Here is a 20,806-nt window from a genome sequence, read left to right as displayed (position 1 = left end):
CAAATAGGACATACAAAGAAAGTATTTTAATTGGGATAATAAAGAGAATAATTAGGAAAACCTAACTCCCATAATTCCCTTCTTCTCTTATCTCCAAAAAAAAATGTAATAACAGAAATATTAGTTACCCAGCTCAAACTTTTCTTTCTTTTCTTTTCTTTTTTTTTTTTTTGAGCCTAGATGGAACAGACTTAAACAAAAAAAAAATTAAAACTGACCAGGGCAAAAACTAAAAGGGACTTTATCGTAAAGTGTGACTGCTTTTTTCCCAGCAGAGGCTGAATGCAGGACAGGGTGTGGCCTGCTTTACCAGAGTTAAGAAATCAAATCAAGCCTAATTCTGTAATAAGCAGTGTCTGTCTACATTAAGGGTCCTTTTATCCCATCCCCACTTTGTGCCTTGATTGCATGCTAGGACCTGAACCAAAGAGTAAGACAGAGGTTGCCCCAAAACCATTCCTAGGCTTGCCTCCTATGTCCAGCTTGGCCATGGGCCTGACAAGGTACTGGTCAGGAGAGCAAGCTGCAGAGCGCTGGATTTTTGCTAAGCCGATCTCTTGGGTGCTGCCCTGGGGACAAAGAGGTAGGAGAGCTGGCCTCACCTTCGTGCGGCGTCCCCCACTTCTGTGTCCCGGTTTACTGCAGCTGCCAGAATCTCGGCCAGCCGAAGTTCTGCTGGTAGCAGATGTGGTGATGACTGCTGCTATTATAGAAGCTTGGTGTATGGAGCGGCCACACAGCTCAAACTTTTCATGGGTAGTCATGAATACTATACAATATTTCAGCTAATTTTTTTTAATCTCTTTCATGTGAATACTATCTAATGCTTTAAGAAACTAACCTTTTCCAAGGTGGAGGAGTTTGAACCATAGGGACTGAGCTTTCAAAGTAGTGTTTTCTATTCTGTAGTATCAAAAAAGTGCTATCTTGGTTAAACATGTTTTGTATTTCAAATAAGATTCAGTATTTTTATAATTTCACAATTCTAGACTTTAAGTACACTTTTCTTTTCTTTTCTTCCTTCCTTCTGTCTTCCTTCTTTCCTCCCATTCCTTCCATTTTTTTTTTACAAATAATGTATGTCATCATGGACTATTTTATAGAGATTTTTTTTTTAAATAATAGAAAAAGTGTTGAATGAGTGAAACTACTGCTATCCCCAAATGCCTCAAGCCATTTGGTCTAGGTGGTGATCTATATACAACATGAAGAACTCTCAGGGAATCTTCTTTTTCATGCTTCCAAACTCATTAGATGGCATATGGCAAATTCTGAAAGTAGTATGTGGGCTTGTAGGGATATCATTAGTTTCTTTCCCTGTAGGGAAATTAAATGATGGTATCTGGAAATGTTTTCTTTTATGTTTAGTACCTAATGAAGCCCTAAAGAGAAAAGGACCTAGTCTTCTGGGAAGAAGTAATTAATTATCCTAAGGCAACTGTCTTTTTTTAAAAAATATATTTCTGGGGCAGCTAGATGGTGCAGTGGATAAAGCACCAGCCCTGGATTCAGGAGTACCTGAGTTCAAATCTGGCCTCACACTTGGCATTTACCAGCTGTGTGACCCTGGGCAAGTCACTTAACCCCCATTGCCCCACAAACAAACAAACAAACAAACAAACAAACCAAAAATATATTTCTGTAACCTTTTGCATTAGAGATTTAGATGGATTTTATTACAGACCTTTCCCTAAATCACCCTTTAAAAAAATATCACTTTTATTCATCTGTATTTGACCTATCCCATTTCTAGGATGTTTCCACTAAACTATTTTTAGCATAGTCCCAACTACTCCCTCTGCTCAGTCTAATAAATATAATACAGACTACATTCAAATTTGCCTAAACCCAACTGAATTAGAAAAGAAAACTATCTCATAGCTTCCTTTAAATGTAGGATTTGAAAATATTACCCCCTTTTATAGGTAAAAGAAAAACTGAGAAACCAAAGTTATGAAATCATGCATGAAAAATTGATTGAATTCTGAACAAAGTCTAGATCTCCCTGTACCTCATCCAATGCATAGTATCTACTAAAGCATTACTATTCCCAATCATTCATTTTTATAATCTTGGAACAATCCTCTTGATCCTTCCCTATCAATATCCCCTTCCCCAAATAAGGGATCAGCCAGTCATAAAGTCCTTTTCAATTCTACTTCAAAAATTTCTAATTTTCAACCTTTTTTTTTATTAGCTCTGTTAACACCTTATTTAATGTTCTTATTACTTCTTGTCTGGATTATTATAATAACTCTCTCTCTTGTCTTCTTGCCCCTCCAGTCTCCTACCCACTCTACACCACTCCCCTTCTTGCAATTCATTTTACACACCACTGTCAGATTAATTGTTCTAGTATACAGCTCTGATCTTGTCACTTCCCTGCTCAGAAAATATGCAAGGGAGCTTACTAAAAAGAAATCAATAATTCAGTCAACTGACAATAATAAGTCATAGTAGGTTAAGCATCTACTATGTGCCAGGCACTATACTATATGACACTATGTCATGCTTTGAGGATACAAAATCGAAAAATGAAGCCAGTTCTGCCCTAAGGAAGGTTACTTTCTATGGAGGGATGTTTGGGGTTTGGGGGAGAATATGCACATATAAGAACAAAGTATATACAAATTGTGGTGGCAGTAACCCTAGCCAGCTCCTCCATGCAAGTTAGGCTAGTTTTTCCTTAAAAGGTATCAAAATTGTCCTTGAGATTTGACTGAGTCCAGGGACTAAAGGCTCAAAGCTGTTGACATCACTTCATAGTTTCCTAAGTACAAAAGAACCAAAGGAGCTCCAGTCTATCTCTGAAACTTGGCTCATAGACCGCAATGGGCAACTCAGAGGCAGGTGAATTTTGCTTAGTAGAATTACCTCTCAGTATCTTAATGCATGTCCTTGTTAAATATTTCCTTCCCATGCTTTGGCTAATAATTTTCCTTTGGTTGACTGTTATAAGGGTTTAATTTCATTCTAGTATCAAGCCTAATCTATCAAGGGACAGGCTTTGCCCAGAACAGGAAGAGATAGATGAAAATAAGTAGACAAGCCACAGGGTCTCTTTGTGGTGGGCAGAAACAGCAAAAGTATGAGAAAAGTGTCTTTGTGTAACTCCCCTAGTATTTAATTTAGATGCTCAATGTCCAATCCAAAAAGAAAAGACCTAGGGCTATTGGTGGATTAATTTTGTACTTCAAAGTTATTATACACTCATACATATAAACTGAAATAAATATTTATTGAACAGTGTTAAGATCTTGATATAAAATGTGATTTTTGTTCAATAGTTTGTATATAGATATATGTGTGTGCCAGACATGAATGATTAAATTAATATACAATTGTGCCAAGTGGAAGTATCACTAAACTTGAAATCAAGTCCTGATTCTGACACTTACCAGTTGTGAATAGGTCATTTATCCTTTTTGAGTCTTAGACTCATTACATTTAAAAATGGGTTAATACTCTATCACAGGGTTGTCAGTGAAGGGCTTTGTTAATTATAAAGAACTATATAAATGAAGAACATGAAGAGCAGAAAAAGAAAAATGTATAGAAAGTTGTAATTTATGTATGGCTTATTTTTTGAAGTATATGTTTAAAAGATAAAAATAGAAGAAAGAGAAGAAGGTTATTGAGAAATGTTTTTTAAATGCACTGAGGAAAATAGGAGGCCAGAAGGAACTAAAGACATGCAGGACATCTTTGAAAGCTACAGATTATATAATTTAAATGAAGAGCAAGCTGTTCATAATAGAGCTATGCAGTTTGATGTACAATCTTCTTTTTTCTATTCTACTATATATATGGAAATGCCCTCTTTATTTGGTATCTATTGAGTTCCAAATAAAAATAAAACTTTAAAAAACCTATCTAAATGGGAGCTTTATGCCATAAATTTATTTGACTGAGCATACATTCTTTTGTTACTGAGAACTCTCAACAAAACTATGACGACTTACCTATTGGGGAAGTACATAAATGAAGTTCACTGTAGATAGCATTCAAAATTGAAGACTATTTAAAGGCACAAACTGGTTACATTGTTTTCACTCAGCGTGATGGTCACTAAAATATCACTAACTAATTGTCTGACTAAACAATTACATTTTTAAAAAACTCAGAATGGTAAGGTAGAACTAGCACCGCCTATGGAGTAAGCCCATTGTCAGATTCTAGCTCTTTACTGTGTGACCATAAGAAAGTAATTTCCCATTTATGGGCTTTAGTTTCCTCATATTTATAATGCCGGGGTTGGATTAGGTGATCTCTGAGAGTCCTTTCCAGCCCTAACTCCCAGTGTCCTATTTTAGCAAAGAATATAAAATCTGGGGTCATTCACACTTATAAGTCACCCCTCAGCTTGCTCTTTGACTCATTCCTCTATTTATTCTTTTCATCCTAAACTCTAGGGTAATTAAAGGGCATGTGTATTTTCTTATTAATTAATATTATTATAATAACTTTCTCATTAACCATTTAGCTTGAGTTTACTTAGTAAACTAGAGAAGCTTCCTTTCCTAAAGGCTTAAATTTTAAAAATCAATATTAAAATTTAAATTGAATACTGAATATAAATTTAACAAGGAAATAAATAATAAAACCATGACAGATATTTTATAATATTCTAGTTGTAAGAACAATTACAACCTGTCACCTCAAATCTTTCCTACACAGTTTTCATTTGTTCATTTAGTTCACTCAGGATAACAAATAACTCTCTTTGCCTGAATTATCTTTGTCCTGTTTGCAAGATAAAGCTTACAGCAGTTTCATAAGGAAAGAAAAAAACATATCTTCCTCTTTCTCTTTTCTCTCGAAATTTCCATATTTGACTGAAAAACAGCATCTTTAGTTTCTTTAAATGTAGTTCCTCTCCACATTCACTCCTTATAGTAGTCACATTATAATGTTTATTCATAAAATAAGTTTACAATTCTAACAAGGAAAAAGTTTCTCCTCGCCTTTTTTTTTTTCCCTCTCTCTGTCTTCTCTACAGACTCCTCAAAAATCCTAATGGATCAAAGTCAAAACCACACACATTCTCCCTGATTCCACAGGGGGAAACATATCATACAATGACAGTAAGATTTGTAATTTGGGTTTCTATTGTCTTAAGGACATAGTAACAATTTCTCAAGATTTTGTCTTGAGATTTTTCAAATAGGTGATCTACTGTGATTTTATGAAGCTGTCAAAATGAAATCGTTTTGGACAGGCGTAAAACTATTTATAGACAAGCCCTAGCTCTTGTCTCCGCATCATATTCATCTACATCCTTAAACTCATCTTTCCCCTTATTTCTCTGTTTCTCTTGGCACAAATTCATGAGTCACTCAGACTTACAACTCTCCTTCTACCTTACCTCTGTGCAATCAGTTAATTGCCCAGTCTGGTCCTTTCTATCTCCACAATTGCTCTCGCATCTGGTCATTCCTCTCACCTCCCATTGTTATCTCCCAAGTTCAGACTGTATTTCTTTTCACTTATATTATTCTAAGAACTTCTGCTTTGGGCCATGTCTGAATCAAGCAAAGCTAGTGGTTCAGGTTTATAATTCAAATGAAATGAGACATTTGTAGACCAGTTAAGAAAAGTTAATTTTTATTTCACCATAACATGGAATGGATATTCAACAAAGATACACTGATTACCTTGCATTAGCTCCATATGGAAACGTGTGTTCTGCAAAGTATGTAGGGTCAGAAGGGTATGGTGACTCACAAGGGATATTTGATAAGTCTGAATCCATATGAGCTGGACTTTTTCTGGACTGGGCAAATAGTGAAACCTTAGCCCCCTGGACCAATCAAGTCTCAGCGACAGCTTCCCTGTTATTTTTTAGAGAAAATTAGTCCCCAGCCATACATGCTAGAGAATGAAGTCATGTGGACTTTAGGAAGCATTCCTAACAATAAGGCTGGTGGAAGTGACAGAATTCCAGCTGAATTGTTTAAAATGCTAAAAGACCATGCTATTAAAGTGTTGACTTAATATGACAACAACTTTGGAAAACTCAATAGTGGCCACTAGATTGGAAAAGGTCAGTTTATGTCCCAATTCTAAAGGGCAATGTCAAAGAATGTTCAAGCTATCCAGCAATTGTGTTCATTTCACACACCAGCAAGGTTGTGCTTAAGATTGTGCAAGCGAGACTTCAGTAGTATGTGAACCAACAACTACCAGAAGTACAGGCTGATTTTCTTTCTTTTTTTATAGTTCATGCATACTTTATTGAAAAACAACAGCAACTTTCCCCCCAGAATTTCCCAGATTCATTTTATGTATTTATCACTATCTGCAGATGTACTTGAATGAATTTCATAACAAAACACCTTTATGGTGATTTTCCTCTAAGCAAGATTTTGTTATATGAGAATTTAATGTAACTTTTTAGCTCTGCAGTTGTATTTTATTTTTCAGTTTAATGATTTAATATTCTATTTTTCCCCAAATACATGTAAAATAATTTTAACATTCTTTTAAAAATTTTTTAGTTCCAATCTTCATAAGTCCTTCAGGGTTATATTGGATCATTGCCTTGCTGAAAATAACCACATGCTTAATTCCTTAATCTGAAATTTTGGGTTTTTTGACTGTTTTCTCTCACAACTATCTAATGTGGGAATTTTTCCATGACTACTCATGTATACTTTATTTTGAATTGCTTGAGTTCTTGTGGGTGGGGGGTGGGAATGAAGGGGGGAAGAGAAATTGGAACACAAAGTTTTAAAAAAATTGATGTTAAAATTTTGTTTTTACATATATTTTGGAAAATAAAATTCTATTAAATTTTTTTTTTAGTTCCAAATTCTTCCCTTCTCCCCATTCTTGAGAAGGCAAGCCATTTGATATGTTATACATGTACAGTTATGAAAAACATATTTCCGTGTTAGTTATGTTGTGAAAGAAAATATAGACCAAAAAAAAAGGCCAAGAAAATTAAAGAAAAAAGTATCTTTGATCTACATTCAAGCACCACCAGTTCTTTCTCTGGAGATAGCATTTTTCATTATAAGACTTTTGGAATTTGCTGAGTCTAGCTTAGTCATTCACAGTTGATTCTTTTATAAAATTGCTGTTACTGTATACAGTGGTGTCCTGGTTCTGCTCATTTCACTTTGCATCAGTTCATGTAAGTGTTTCTAGATTTTTCTGAGAACATCCTGCTCATAATTTCTTATAGCACAATAGTATTCCATCACAATCATATATAAATTGTTCAGCTATTCTCCAAGCGATGGACATCCCCACAATTTACAGTTCTTTGTCATCATTAAAAGAACTGCTATAAACATTTTTGTACAGGGCAGCTAGGTGGTGCAGTGGATAAATCACCAGCCCTGGATTCAGGAGGACCTGAGTTCAAATCTGGACAAAGACACTTGATACTAGCTGTGTGACCCTGGGCAAGTCACTTAACCCTCATTGCCCCACCAAAAAAATTTTTTTTTGTACAAAAAAATCTCTTGGGGATATAGACCTAGTAGTGGTGTTGCTTGGTCAAAGGGTATACATGCTTTTATAGTTTGAGCATAGTTCCAAATTGCTCTGCAGAATGGTTGAATCAGTATACAATTTCACCAATGGTGCATTAGAATCTCAATTTTCCCACATCCACTCTGACATTTGTAATTTTCCTTTTCTGTCATATTATCCAATCTGATAGGTATGGAGTGGTCACTCAAAGTTGTTTTAATTTGCATTTCTTTAATCAATAGTGATTTGGAGCATTTTAACATATGATTATAAATAGCTTTGATTACTTTGTCTGAAAACTGTCTGTTCATATCTTTTGACCATTTATCATTTGAAAATAGCTCTTATTTTTACAAATTTGTCTCAGTTCTCTATATATTTGAAATGTAAGGTCTTTATCAGAGAAACTTATTGCAAAATTTTTTTCACAGTTACAATTATTATGTATTTCTCTTCATCATATTTCCCCCCTGTTTATCATACTCTCTCTTTCCTTTCACTATGTCCACCCTCAAGTGTTCTGCTTCTGTCTTTTATCTATACCAATCTGCCCTCCCTTCTATCACACTCTCTCATCTCTTAACCCCCTGCATTCCTACTTCCCTGTGGGTAAGATGGATTTTCATACCCTGTTGAGTGTGTATGTTATTCCCTTTTTGAGCCAATTCCAATGAACGTATGGTTCACTCATTCCTGCCCACCTCCTTCATAGTTCCCTCCACTATAAAAAGATATTTCATGCTACTTTTATGTGAGATAATTTATCACATTCTATCATTCCCTTTCCCCTTTTCCAATGCATTTTTTTAGATAATAACTTTAGATAATTTAGATATTCAGCTCATACCTGTGTCTTCTAACTGTCCTAGTAATGGGAATTTTTTTAGTAGTTACAAGTATCATTTTCCCATATAGGAATGTAAATACTTTGACATTATTGAAACCCTTATGATTTCTCTTTTCTATTTACCTTTTTAAAATTTTTAAAAAGTATTTTATTATTTTCCAGCTACATATAAGGATAGTTTTCAACATTTGTTTTCACAGGATTTTTAGTTCCAAATTTTTCTCCCACCCTCCCTTCCCTTGCTCCTCCCCAAGATGGAAAGCAGTGTGATATAGGTCATATACATACAATCACATTAAACATATTTCTACAGTAGTCATCTTGTGAAAGAGGAATCAGAGCACAAGGGAAAACCCTCAAAAAAGAAGGAAAAAAAGCTAGTCCAAAAGTAGAAACAGTATGGTTTAATCTGGATTCATAATTCACAGTTCTTTTTTTCTGGATGTTAAGAACATTTTCTATCATGAGTTCTTTGAAACTGTTTTGGATCATTGCACTCCCAAGAAGAGCCAAAACTATCCCCATTGTGCACCACACAATGTTGCTTTTACTGTGTACAATGTTCTCCTGGTTCTGCTCCTCTCAGTCAGCATCAGTTAATGTAAGTTCTTCCAAGTTTCTCTGAACTCCTCCTGCTCATAGTTTCTTACATAGTATTCCATTACATTCATATACCACAACTTGTTTAACCATTCCCCTATTGATGGGTATTCCCTCGATTTCCATTTTTTTGCCATCTATTTACTTTATATGATTATTTTGAGTTTTGTATTTGAAAGTCAAAATTTCTATTCAGCTCTGGTCTTTTCATAAGGAATGCTTAAAAGTCTTCTATTTCATTGAATATCTATTTTTTCCCCTGAGGGATTATACACAGTTTTGCAGGGTAGGTGATTCTTGGTTGTAATCCTAGCTCCTTTGCATTCTGGAATATCATCTTCTAAGCCTTCCAAACCTTCAATGTAGAAACTGCTAAATCTTGTGTTATTCTGACTCTGGCTCCAGAATATTTGGATTGTTTATTTCTGTCTGCTTTCAATATTTTCTCCTTGAGCTAAGATTTCTGGAATTTGACTATAATATTCCTCAGATTTTTCATTTTGGGTTCTCTTTCAGGGAGTGATTGGTGGAATTCTTTCAATTTCTACTTTACACTCTGTATCTAGGAGTCATTTGATTGTGACTTTCACATAGTCCAATAATTTTTAAATATTCTTTTGCATGACTACACATGTATACCTATATTGAATTGCTTGCCTTCTCAGTGGGAGGTAGGTGGGAGTAAAGGAGTGAATTTGGAACTCAAAGTTCTAAAAACAAATATTTAAAAAAATTTTACATGTAACTGGGGAAAATAAATTACTAAATAATTTTTTACAAAGAAGAAAGATAATTTTAAATTATATCTTCTGGATCTATTTTCCAGGTCAATTGTTTTTCCAATGATATATTTCATATTTTCTTCTATTTTTTCATTATTTTGATTTTGTTTTTTTGTTTCTTGATGTCTTATAGAGTCAACAGCTTCCACTTGTCCAATTTTGAGTGTGTTTTGATCTTTCTTGTCACCATAGTAATTTTCTATAGTCAGATTCTTTCTGTTGTTTGCTCATTTTCCAAGTTATTTCTTGACTTTTAACTCCATCCAAAAATGAAGCTCTGCTTCTAGGATAGAAGGAACATTTTCTTTTTCTTTTTTTTAAATGTTATTGTGCTTTATTTTTTTTTCCAATTACATATAAAGACAATTTTCAACATTCTTTTTTTGGGAAAGATTTTGAGTTCCATATTTTTCTTCCTCCCTACTTCCTGTCCTCTCTCCCCAAGATGGCAAGTGATTTGATTAAGTTATACATGTGCAATCATGTAAAACATTTTCACATTTGTTATGTTGTGAAAGAAGAAATAGAATAAAAGGGGAAAAAACACATACACACAAACACAAAAGTGAAAATCGTAAGCTTCAATCTGCATTCAGACTCTATCATTAAGGGCACATTTTCCCAAGCTTCATAGTTTTGGTGCAGCTCTTTTCACAGCTAGTTCTGGGAGGAAAGGGAGGGGGGGTATATAAACTTCCAGTTCTTCCAAGGTGGTATGATCTAAGGAGAGGTGTGTTTACTACTTTCCTGGCCTATGTTTTGGTCTGTGAATTACCACAAGCACTCTTTTCTACCTTGGAAGTATGAACATGGTCCCTACTCCCCTGGAGCCACAAGCTCTGCTGTGCTAGTGCTCCTCACCCCAGGACTGCAGCCCAGATCCTCATATGGGCAATGCAACAGAGTCCTGTCCCTGGTGCCAGCAAAGGGACCCCTGGAGTCTCCTGATGAGTTGTACAACCCCCTTACCATCTGTGGGCTGAGAGCTCTGGAAGCAGTGGCTGCCACTGCTGATTCAGTTGCTCACAAGGCCTGCTCCTGGTTTTCTGGGGTCCAGTCTGTACTGGTATGGTCTGCACTGGATTGTGCTCCAATCTCACCCTGGTGGGACAGATCTTTCCTGCTGACTTTCTAAGTTGTCTTGGGCTAGATAATTGTTTCACTCTGTCCTTTTGTGGGTTCTGCCACTCTAGAATTTGTTTTGAGGCATTATCTTAAAGGTATTTAGAAGGGAATTCAGGAGAACTCAAGTGAGTCTCTGCCTTTTCTCTATCATCTTGGCTCCACTCTGCAAGCTGATTTTCAAAGAGGTTTGAGGAGCTAGAGACCAAATTGCCAACATTTGCTGGGTTATGGAAAAAGCAAGGGAATTCTATAAGTCATCTACTTTTGCTTTGTTGCCTATACTAAAAGCCTTTGACTGTATGAATCACAACAAAATATGGCAAGTCCTCAAAGAGATGGGAGTACCAGATTATCTTGTCTCCTAAGGAACCTGTATGCAGGCCAAGAAGCAATAGTTAGAACCAAACATGGAACTGATTGGTTTAAGATTGGGAAAGGAGTATAACAAGGCTGTATATTATTACCTTATTTATTTAAATCAAATGCAGAGTACATCATGCAGAATGCCAGACTGGATGACTCAAAAGCCAGAATTAAGGTTGCCAGGAGAAATATCAATAACCTCAGATGTGCAGACAATACCACTCTGGTGCCAGAAAGTGAAGAAGAATTAAGAAGCCTCTTGATGAAGAGTGTTTAAAAGCAGGCTTGAAGCTAACCCTTAAAAAGCTAAGATCACAGAATCTGGTCCCATCACTTACTGGCAAATAGAGAGAGAAGAATTGGAAGCAGTTAGATTTTATATTCTTGGGATCAAAGATCACTGCAAATAGTGACTACAGCCATGAAATTAAAAGACACTTGCTCCTTAGAAAGAAAGCTATGGGGGCAGCTAGGTGGCACAGTGGATAAAGCACCGGCCCTGGATTCAGGAGTACCTGAGCTCAAATCCAGCCTCAGACACTTAACACTTATTAGCTGTGTGACCCTGGGCAAGTCACTTAACCCCCATTGCCCCGCAAAAAAAGAAAGCTATGGCAAATCTGAAATTCCTACTAAAAAGCAGAGACATCACCTTGCTGACAAAGGTGTGCATTAAGTCCAGTAGTAATGTATGACTGTGTTGAACTAACTATAAGGAAAAATGAGTGCTGTAGAATTGGTACTTTCAAATTGTTCTGGAGAAGGCTTTTGAGAGTCCCTTGGAAAACAAGGAGGTCAAATCAGTCAATACTTAAAGAAATTAACTCTCTTCATTGGAAGGATGAATACTGAAGCTGAAGCTTAAATTCTTTAGCCACATAATGAGAGCACAGGGCTCATTGGGAAAGACTGATGCTGAGAAAGGTTAAAGACAAAAAGAGAAGGTTCAGCAGAGGATGGGGTAAATAGTGTCATGGAAGCAATAAACATGAGCTTGGACAGACTTTGGTAGATAGGGAAAAACAGAAGGGCCTGGAATGCTATGGTGTATGACTGCATGACTGAACAACAGTATATATGGCTGGGCCTTAGGAGAAGCTAGCCTATTCCTACCCAGCTTCCTAACTGCTTCCCATCTATCCTTTCTTCAATCCATCTTCTATTGTTTAAATAATATTCCTAATGTACCTTGGTTCAAATCCTGCTTTGGATACTGCACTTTTTTTAGTTATGAAAAGACGCATTTTTAAAGTAAAAGTTGCCAGATCATAATCAAAGAATCTGTCTTAAGTCCACAGCTGCCACTCTCTGCTGTGGGGAGGACAAGGGAAGGGGTTGTGTCACACTCATTGAATTGTTTTCTTCTCTTAGGTAACTCTCTCGGTTCCTGGCTGAATGTCCTGTATCTTACTAGTCCAGTATCTTTTATGACATTGCCTGTGGGAGGTGGGGGGGGGGGCGGGATGTTGAGGATGTTATTTATTGCCCTCTAGTAATAGGGGAAGGGTTCTTCTTCCAGCAGTGGCTTCAAAGTGCAAGATTATCAACTGCTGAAGGACTTGCTGTTTTTATATAGAGATCCAAAGAGTATAGCTGATTCTTTTAGCCAATTGTACTGCTTACTTCTTGACCTAGTTGAAGAAGAGTTCAAACTTGATAAAGGTTACAGGGTACAGGTAGATGCACTTTTTAATAATGTGTGATTATACACAGAGATGAGAAATATTCATTCTATTTTCACAGTAAAGCCCCATTACATCATTTGAACTGGGAGGTGCTGGTCTAGAATCACTTCCTCCCTTCTTTATTTGTGAAATGCTGATAATAATGATGTACCTACCTATGAGGTAAAATCTACCCACATAAGGTGGGGTTTTTTTTGTGAAGTTTATGAAATTTGAGAGAGAGAGAGAGAGAACTTTTTATATTTTAAATACCCAAATTGATTTTTTTAATCTCTCTGATATGAATGTTGTCTCCAGTGTTGCATATTGCAATTATCAGTGCCTTCCAGTCCTATATAACTCCCGTTCATGTTTTCTGATGAGTTTACCACAGGGGGTCCACCCAGTGAACTAGAGTTCTTCTTTGCTTTCTCTTGACATTGTAAAGCTACCAGTGGGGCTCAGGGTCACATCAGTTATCCTTCTCTTTCACCATCTGACCAACTGATCTTTTTGGACAAGACATATTCTGTAATATCTCAGCCTCACAGGCTCTATTAAGTGCACAATCATTTGTAAATAAAAAGTTGTATATCAATTCTACCTCTACTTTAGTCTTGGTTTGTAGCCTTTTCAAGTTAAATAATTTACCATTAGTGTAGGAGCTGACCTTGATGCCATCTTTGTCCTTGCTGAAGGCATCTAACACCATCACTGAAAATATCATGCTAAAAAGCATGGGAGCAAGCACACAACTCTGTTTCACTCCATTGATAATTGGGAAAGCATAAGAGCATCATCCGTCATCTAGAACCCATGCAAGCATGCTGTTGTGGAACTGGCAAACTGATGAACTTCATTGGGCAAATTTTGCCATGATCTCCCATAAGCCCTCAAAAATTATAGTATCAAAAGCCTTGGTCAGATAGACAAACCTTGTGTACAGATGTCTGTTCTACTCCTGGCTTTTCTCCTGGAGTTGTTGGGCAATGAACACCGTATTGACCATGCCTTGCCCCTTTCTGAAGCCACACTAGCTCATAGGTAGATGAGCATCTTCCAGGAGAAGGATCAGCCTGTTAAGGAGTTCTCTGGCAAGAATCTTTCTAGCAATGTACCAATGTTGAATGGAATCATCATCGGAAAAGTTTTTGTACGTTTTTTTGTGTTTTGACCATGAGATAAGATCCCTGCCTGCCATGGTAAACAGGCCAGGGTTAGGTTAGGTGAAGCAGACAATTCTTAGGGCACTTTTTTTTTATATCTAGACTGAGGAAAATACTGAAATGTCAGGAGTATATTAAAAGAAAGCTAAACAGCACTACTTCTGTACTAAATTCCAGATCTTTTCTTGACAATAACTTTCAGCTTAGTCATTCAGAGTTGTTTGTTGTTGTTCCTGTGGGACGATATCTTATATTTTTAGTGGAAATCAATAGAAATAGGATTCAATTTATAGATATTTACTCTGCAGACATTTACTGGATGACTATAAGTATGAGGCAATTAATATTGTAGAAAGAACACTGATTCTGGAATCAGGATTTGATTCCCACTTTGGACACTTGCTACCCTGTGTAACCTTGGACAAGCATTTTAATCTCCTTGGGCCTCAGGTTTAACATTTTTTTTTTAAATGAAGGAGATGGACTGGATACTGTTTAAGGTTCCTTCCTGCTCTTGAATTATGATGCTATGATCTAAAAAGTGAGGGGTGTCTTTAAGTCTTTTCTTCCTTTTTTTCTCATAAAAAAGCACCAAGAGGTTTTAAATAAAGCTAATGTTTCATCTGCTCATCCTTTGAGGAAAATTTCCAGGTTTTGGGCATAATTATTATGACCCTGCAACCCAGATTTTCCAATGCCATCTTAATTAAAATAACAAAAATAAGGGGGCAGCTAGGTGGCACAGTAGATAGAGCACCAGCCCTGGAGTCAGGAGGACCTGAGTTCAAATCCAGCCTCAGACATTTGACACTTACTAGCTGTGTGACCTTAGGGAAGTCACTTAACCCTCACTGCCCAACCAAATAAAAACAACAACAACAACAACAACAGCAACAAAAATAATTGTACTTTTACTGAGACTGTGCAAAAGGATAGCCTTTGTCAGACCAGGACATCCTGTCTGGAAATAAGGCCACCTTAAATATGACATTATTGACACTATCGTGACAAAATGACTAGGAAGTGAAAAAACAACCCTTGTGAGCTTTGGTGAATGTTTTGATGAAGTAAATAATTTTTAGTTCTCTATTACATAACTGAATTCTGTCACAAGAATAATATAGGGCTATGCCAAGAAATACAGGAAATGGAAAAAGAAAACCCTTCATAAAAACTTCTCATTAACCACAATAATAATTTTTCTGTACATCCAAGGCTGATACACTATAAACCTTTTACACTAAATTGTTTTTCCATCAGTTATGACAGGTTGCAACGATCTGTTTGTTTACTTGCTTCATGACAACTGTGTGTCACACATATTTGTAAAATTTCTGACCAGTTTGGGGTTCTGACTATGGAAATAGGGTGTTGAGAATATAATATAGAGACTCATCGAATCGCATATTATGTATTTCCTTTCAGAATCAAAGCTATTGAGAGTCCCAACAAAGATGACGATACACAGTGGTTGACCTACTGGGTCGTATATGGTATCTTCAGTATAGCTGAATTCTTCTCTGACCTCTTCCTGTCCTGGTTCCCCTTCTACTATATGCTCAAGGTATGTTGTTTTTTACTTCTTTGCTCAGTCTCCACCCTAATTAGGTATTTGTCTTGATTTGTTGCCCTAAAATAAAACAATGGCCATGAACCCTGCAGCAATATGATGTAACCACTTACTTGACAAGAAATAATGTTTGCAAATCTCTTTGTAAACTCCATAAGCAAGTGCCTCTAAGACCTTTTTCCAAAAACTTAGGACTGAGGCACCCGTAAGAAGATGTATTTGAATGTTTGTTGAATGAAAAATTCTATGACATAGTATATGTTATGTTCTGTATTTGCCATGATTCACTTTAGATATTATTGCCTAGCTATGTAATAATGGCTTTAATGTTTGATGTGCTCTCTTAGTAAGACACTGAGATATTGTAGACTTATTATTTCTAGTAGGGAATGAAAGTCACCAAGCCACTATTTCTTCACAATGCTGTATTTACATTATGTAATATATAGGTTTGGAAAAAGAAAGTGTGTGCTACTTGTTACCAGGAAACTCATTACCATTCCCTTTTGCCTCAATCAGAAGCTGTGTTGTTTCTTTTTTTTCCAGGCTCCCTCATTTACCAAGTACAGCAAATAGCCACATTTCTAAGTAAAGAATGCTTTATTTAGGATAAGAACAAAATCTGTGATTCCATTGATATACTCATTTCTACCACCAAGTAAAATAAATTAAATGCTTTTTTTTTAAAAAAAGCATCTTAAAAACTGTTTTGAAGATTCAAAAGTATTTTGAGGATTGTGATATGAATGCAAAATTGGACCCTATAAGATATTTGAAAATCCCCTTCCTAATTCATTTTCTGGCTTCATTATGTTTGTCTTCTTCAATATGGAGAATATTCATTAGGTTTACAAATAAGATAATACCTGTCCAAATTGTCATATCTATTGTTTTATTATTCATTCTTTTAAACATTTTTATATCCTTAGTTTTTATATTATCTTCATTTATGAATATATTCTTTCCCCTGCAAAGAACCATCATTTAAGATGAAGAATTTTTTTTTAAAAATAAAAAAAAAAAGCAGTTCAGCAAAACTAACATATCAGCTGATATAATTTTAAATATTCCACAGTCATAGTCCTCTCCACCTCTGCTGGAAAGGGAAGAGGAAGAATATTTTCTTATTTCTTTTTGAGGGCATAAACAATTGTTTGGTTTCTTTTTTCATTTTTTGTGTTTTTTGTTCGTTTTTTCTATTTGTATTGATGTAGTCATTGCATATATTGTTTTCCTGGTTCTATTTACTTCACTTTGTGACAGTTCATATATATCTTTCCATGAGTCTCTTCATTATTTTTTGATGATCTAATATTCCATTATATTGATTTGCCTCAACTTTAGCTATTCCTCAATCAATGGGCAGCTACATTGTTTATAATTCTTTTCTATTACAAAAGCTACTATGAATATTTTGGCATATAAGGGACATTTTTCCTATCTTTGACCTCTTTGATATATACAATAGAATCTCTTAGTTGAAGAATATGGACATTTTAGTTATTTTCTTAGGACAATTCCAAATTGTCTTTCAAAATAGCTACAGCAATGCACAGCTCTACCGATATCATTGCCGTCCATATTTCCCTGACTCTTCCAACACTGACTTTCCCTCTTTTGTTATCTTTGCCACTTTGCTGGGTGTGAGGTGAAACTTCAGATTTGTTTTGATTTGAGTTTCTTTTAATGGTTTGATTTAATAGTTGTTAATAATTTATAGTTCCTTTGAGAAGTATTTCTTCATCTCCTTTGGTCATTTATCCATTGTGGAATGACAAGTGGTCTTAAAAACTTGTGGATTACTTATTTATCAGACCCTTATCAGAGATAACTGTTACAAAGATTTTCCCCAAAATTGCCAGCTTTCTGTATTATCTTGGGTACCTTGATTTTGTTAATGCAAAACCTTTTCAATTTCATGTAATCTAAATTTTCTTTTTGTTATCTTCTCTGCCCTTTGTTTAAAAACTTCTCTACCTCTTCCACCCCCCATAGATATTAAAGTACCTGATATCTTCCAATTTTTAAAAAAGTATGATCTTTAATTTTCAGGCCACATAACCATTTTGAGCTTATGTGGTATATGATACTGATCTAAATCTATTTTCTGAAAAACTGCTTTGAAAGTTCTCCCTGCACTTCTTGTTACTTAGGGAGTTCTTCCACTAGTAATTTATATTCTCAGGTATATTAAACACTGGGTTATCAGTTGTTTCTGATTCTTTATCTCATCCATTCCACTGCACCACCTAGCTGCCCCTCATCCATCTAAGTGACTTGCCCTATAAGGATGATCTTTCTACTAAATGTCTAGGCCTGGATTTGAACTTGTCTTCTTGACTCCATCCAGTCCAAATGCTCTATTACTGATACTTGACCAAAAAAAAAAATTTCTAGGATTGAATCACAGCCAAGACACTTCTTGACACTAACTGTGTCAAGATTACTACCACCTTGGGGGCAGCTAGGTGGCACAGTGGATAAAGCACTGGCCCTGGATTCAGGAGGACCTAAGTTCAGATCTGGCCTTAGGCACTTGACACTTACTAGCTGTGTGACCCTGGGCAAGTCACTTCTTAATATTGTCACATGTGAACATTGGAGTGAGTAGACCCCTGATTTTTAATAGGCACAGAGTGATGACAGCAGGTAATATTTTTTTCATATCCCTCTTGCTGCCTTCAATGGTGTCAAGAAAAGAAGTACTTAAAAAACTAAAGAAATATTATCTGATTTCTTAGAATTTATTTCCTCTAAAATTGATAAAGTTGTTGTCTAGATTCAGGGACTTTGCTTTTTTCAGTTTGCTGAAATTAATTTTGCAATAATGCAAAAGAAACCACAAACTTGTATTTCTTAATCTCCTATATTGTGCTATATATAAAGCACTTCAAATAATTTTGGATGAAACAGAAACCCTTAAGGAGTGTCTTTGATGGTAATAACTGATTTGTTTTCCATAATGAAAACAAACTTGGCTCTTTTCAACAAGACCTTTTTTCACAGGCTGTAGGACACCATGTCCTTTTATCAGAACCAAAAGCACTTACCCTTGACTCAAACCACTATTTCTGAAATAGAACACTTTAGATGTGATGCTGGCTATCTGCCCAGATATAAAGTACAATGAGGTCTAGCTTTATCTTTACTAATGGAGAGTAGAAGTGATATAAATATAATCCAAAACAAGATTGTCCTTGTATCATTTGTATCTGGCTTTGGGATGCATTAAATGACTGTTTTACAACAGACTTTACTTTCTAATGATACTAGTTTATCCTAATAGTAAAATCATTTTATGTTCCCTTAGAACATACCAACTGATGGGTGGTAATGAAAGTGTGCTAGACAAGCCAAGGAACATTCTTTGTGGTAGGGAGAAGACAACCTGGCATTATAGTATAGTGAAAAGACGGCCAAACTTTCAGTCAGGTGGCCTGGGTTCAACTCTTAGTTCTTATATTTAATGCCTATTACTTTACCTTTCTGGACCTCTGTTTCCTTATCTGTATAATGGGGATAATAATGCTTGTACTTCCAAATTCAAAGGGTTGTTGTAATGTAAGTGCTTTATAGGCCTTAAAACTACTATATTAATATAAGATTGTTATCATTTTCTCGAGAGTCCACATACATATCATTGAATGGGTATGGCATATCTGCATAATTCTGTCTATACTAATAGCTTATTAAAATCTCCAAACCTCAAACTATATTATAAAGCAGCTGTCATCAAAACCATTTGGTATGGGTTAACAAATAGGAAGATAAATCAATGGAACAAACTAAATAAGGGAAAATCAGAAATAATTGAACTCGATAACTAAGCATTTGATAAGTCCTAAACTGTACATTATCTAGAAAAGAATTCCATAATTGAGAAGAACTGCTGAGATATTGTTCTTATCTGGAACCTAGAAAGCAGTCTGACAGAAATTAGGCTTAGTTCTACATCTTAACTCCAGATTTCGCAATAAGCTCAAAATGGATATGACTTGAATATCTAGATCATAGATCTAGAGCTAGAACCTCAGAGGTCATTAAAGATGAAAAAAAATCAGAAGAAAAGCAGGTCACCTATTATAGATAATGAATAGGCGATGAAATGCTAACCAAATAAAGTATAGAGGCAATTACAAAAGATAAAATAGACAATTTTGATTGCATGAAACTGAAAATTAATATATCTGGGATAAGAAGGGAAGTGATAGGTTGGGGGGAAAATCTTTGTATCAAATATCTCTGATAAAGGTTTGATGTCCAAGATATATAGACATGTAACAGAAATATGTAAGATCAAAAGATATGAACAAACAGTTCTCAAAGGAAAAATTAGAAACTATTGACAATCATATGAAAGAATGCTTCAAATCACTAATAATAAGAGAAATGCAAATCAAAAAAACCCTGAGGTTTTATCTCACACTGGCAAATTGACAAGCAAGACAAAATATGGGAATAGTCAATGTCAGAGGGGTTGTGGAAAGACAGGCATGCCATTTCATTTTTAGTGGAGATGGAAAGATTTCCCACTGTAATATTTCCTTAGATTTCCCAATCACCATTCATTCTAGTCATCTTAAAGCTTTTTTGGACTAGTTATACTTCTTCCTACTCTGCTATCTTAAGTGGCCTACATAGCATTCATTTATTTCCAATCTGTTCTGGTATTTATACAAGCAGACTAGTTTATGTTCCTTGCTTTAAAAAAAATGAAATTGTTAAAGTTTGAGTATTTTAATATAAAATACATTCTGTTATATTTATGAGATTATGGAAGAAAAGTATACTTTCCACCAGTTGACAAAATTGACTTTTTAATAGACACAGGATATAAATCAACTGCAAGTATTTATGCCAGTTCAACCATGCCTGAAGATGCTCTTGTATAATGGTAGTTTTGAAAACTTAATGCCTCAGATTGCTTCCAGAATTCTGTAAAACCTTTTGGTAGTACATAAATGTTTTCATGAATCTGCTTTTAGTGTGATGCATTGTCAGTTTCACATTGCACAGAATATTGTTACATAGTTGCTATATTGAAGAGGAGATAGGATCACTGGATTTGAGTTAGAAAGACTCGGATTTGAATCCTGCTGCAAATACTTACTAGCTGTGTGATCATGAGCAAGTCATTTAACCTCTTTCTCACCTACAAAATAATATATGGGATAAAGGAAGAAAGAAGAAAATGTCCAATGCATTGGTCA

At 35.5% G+C, this 20,806-nt stretch overlaps 1 protein-coding gene across 2 annotated transcripts in view; it reads left to right on the top strand.

Moving 5' to 3' along the window:
• REEP5 (receptor accessory protein 5) overlaps positions 1–20,806 on the top strand; it is a 41,820-nt gene that overhangs the window by 8,529 nt on the left and 12,485 nt on the right. For both annotated transcript variants that reach the window (XM_043964207.1, XM_043964198.1), the window contains exon 3: positions 15,452–15,590. In XM_043964207.1, coding sequence (XP_043820142.1) covers positions 15,452–15,590 — 139 coding nt within the window. The remainder of the gene's footprint in view (positions 1–15,451; positions 15,591–20,806) is intronic.

The sequence above is a fragment of the Dromiciops gliroides genome, chromosome 1, assembly GCF_019393635.1.
Source record: "Dromiciops gliroides isolate mDroGli1 chromosome 1, mDroGli1.pri, whole genome shotgun sequence".
In the NCBI taxonomy this organism is placed as follows: Eukaryota; Metazoa; Chordata; class Mammalia; order Microbiotheria; family Microbiotheriidae; genus Dromiciops; species Dromiciops gliroides.
This window is presented reverse-complemented; position numbering and strand designations above follow the sequence as displayed.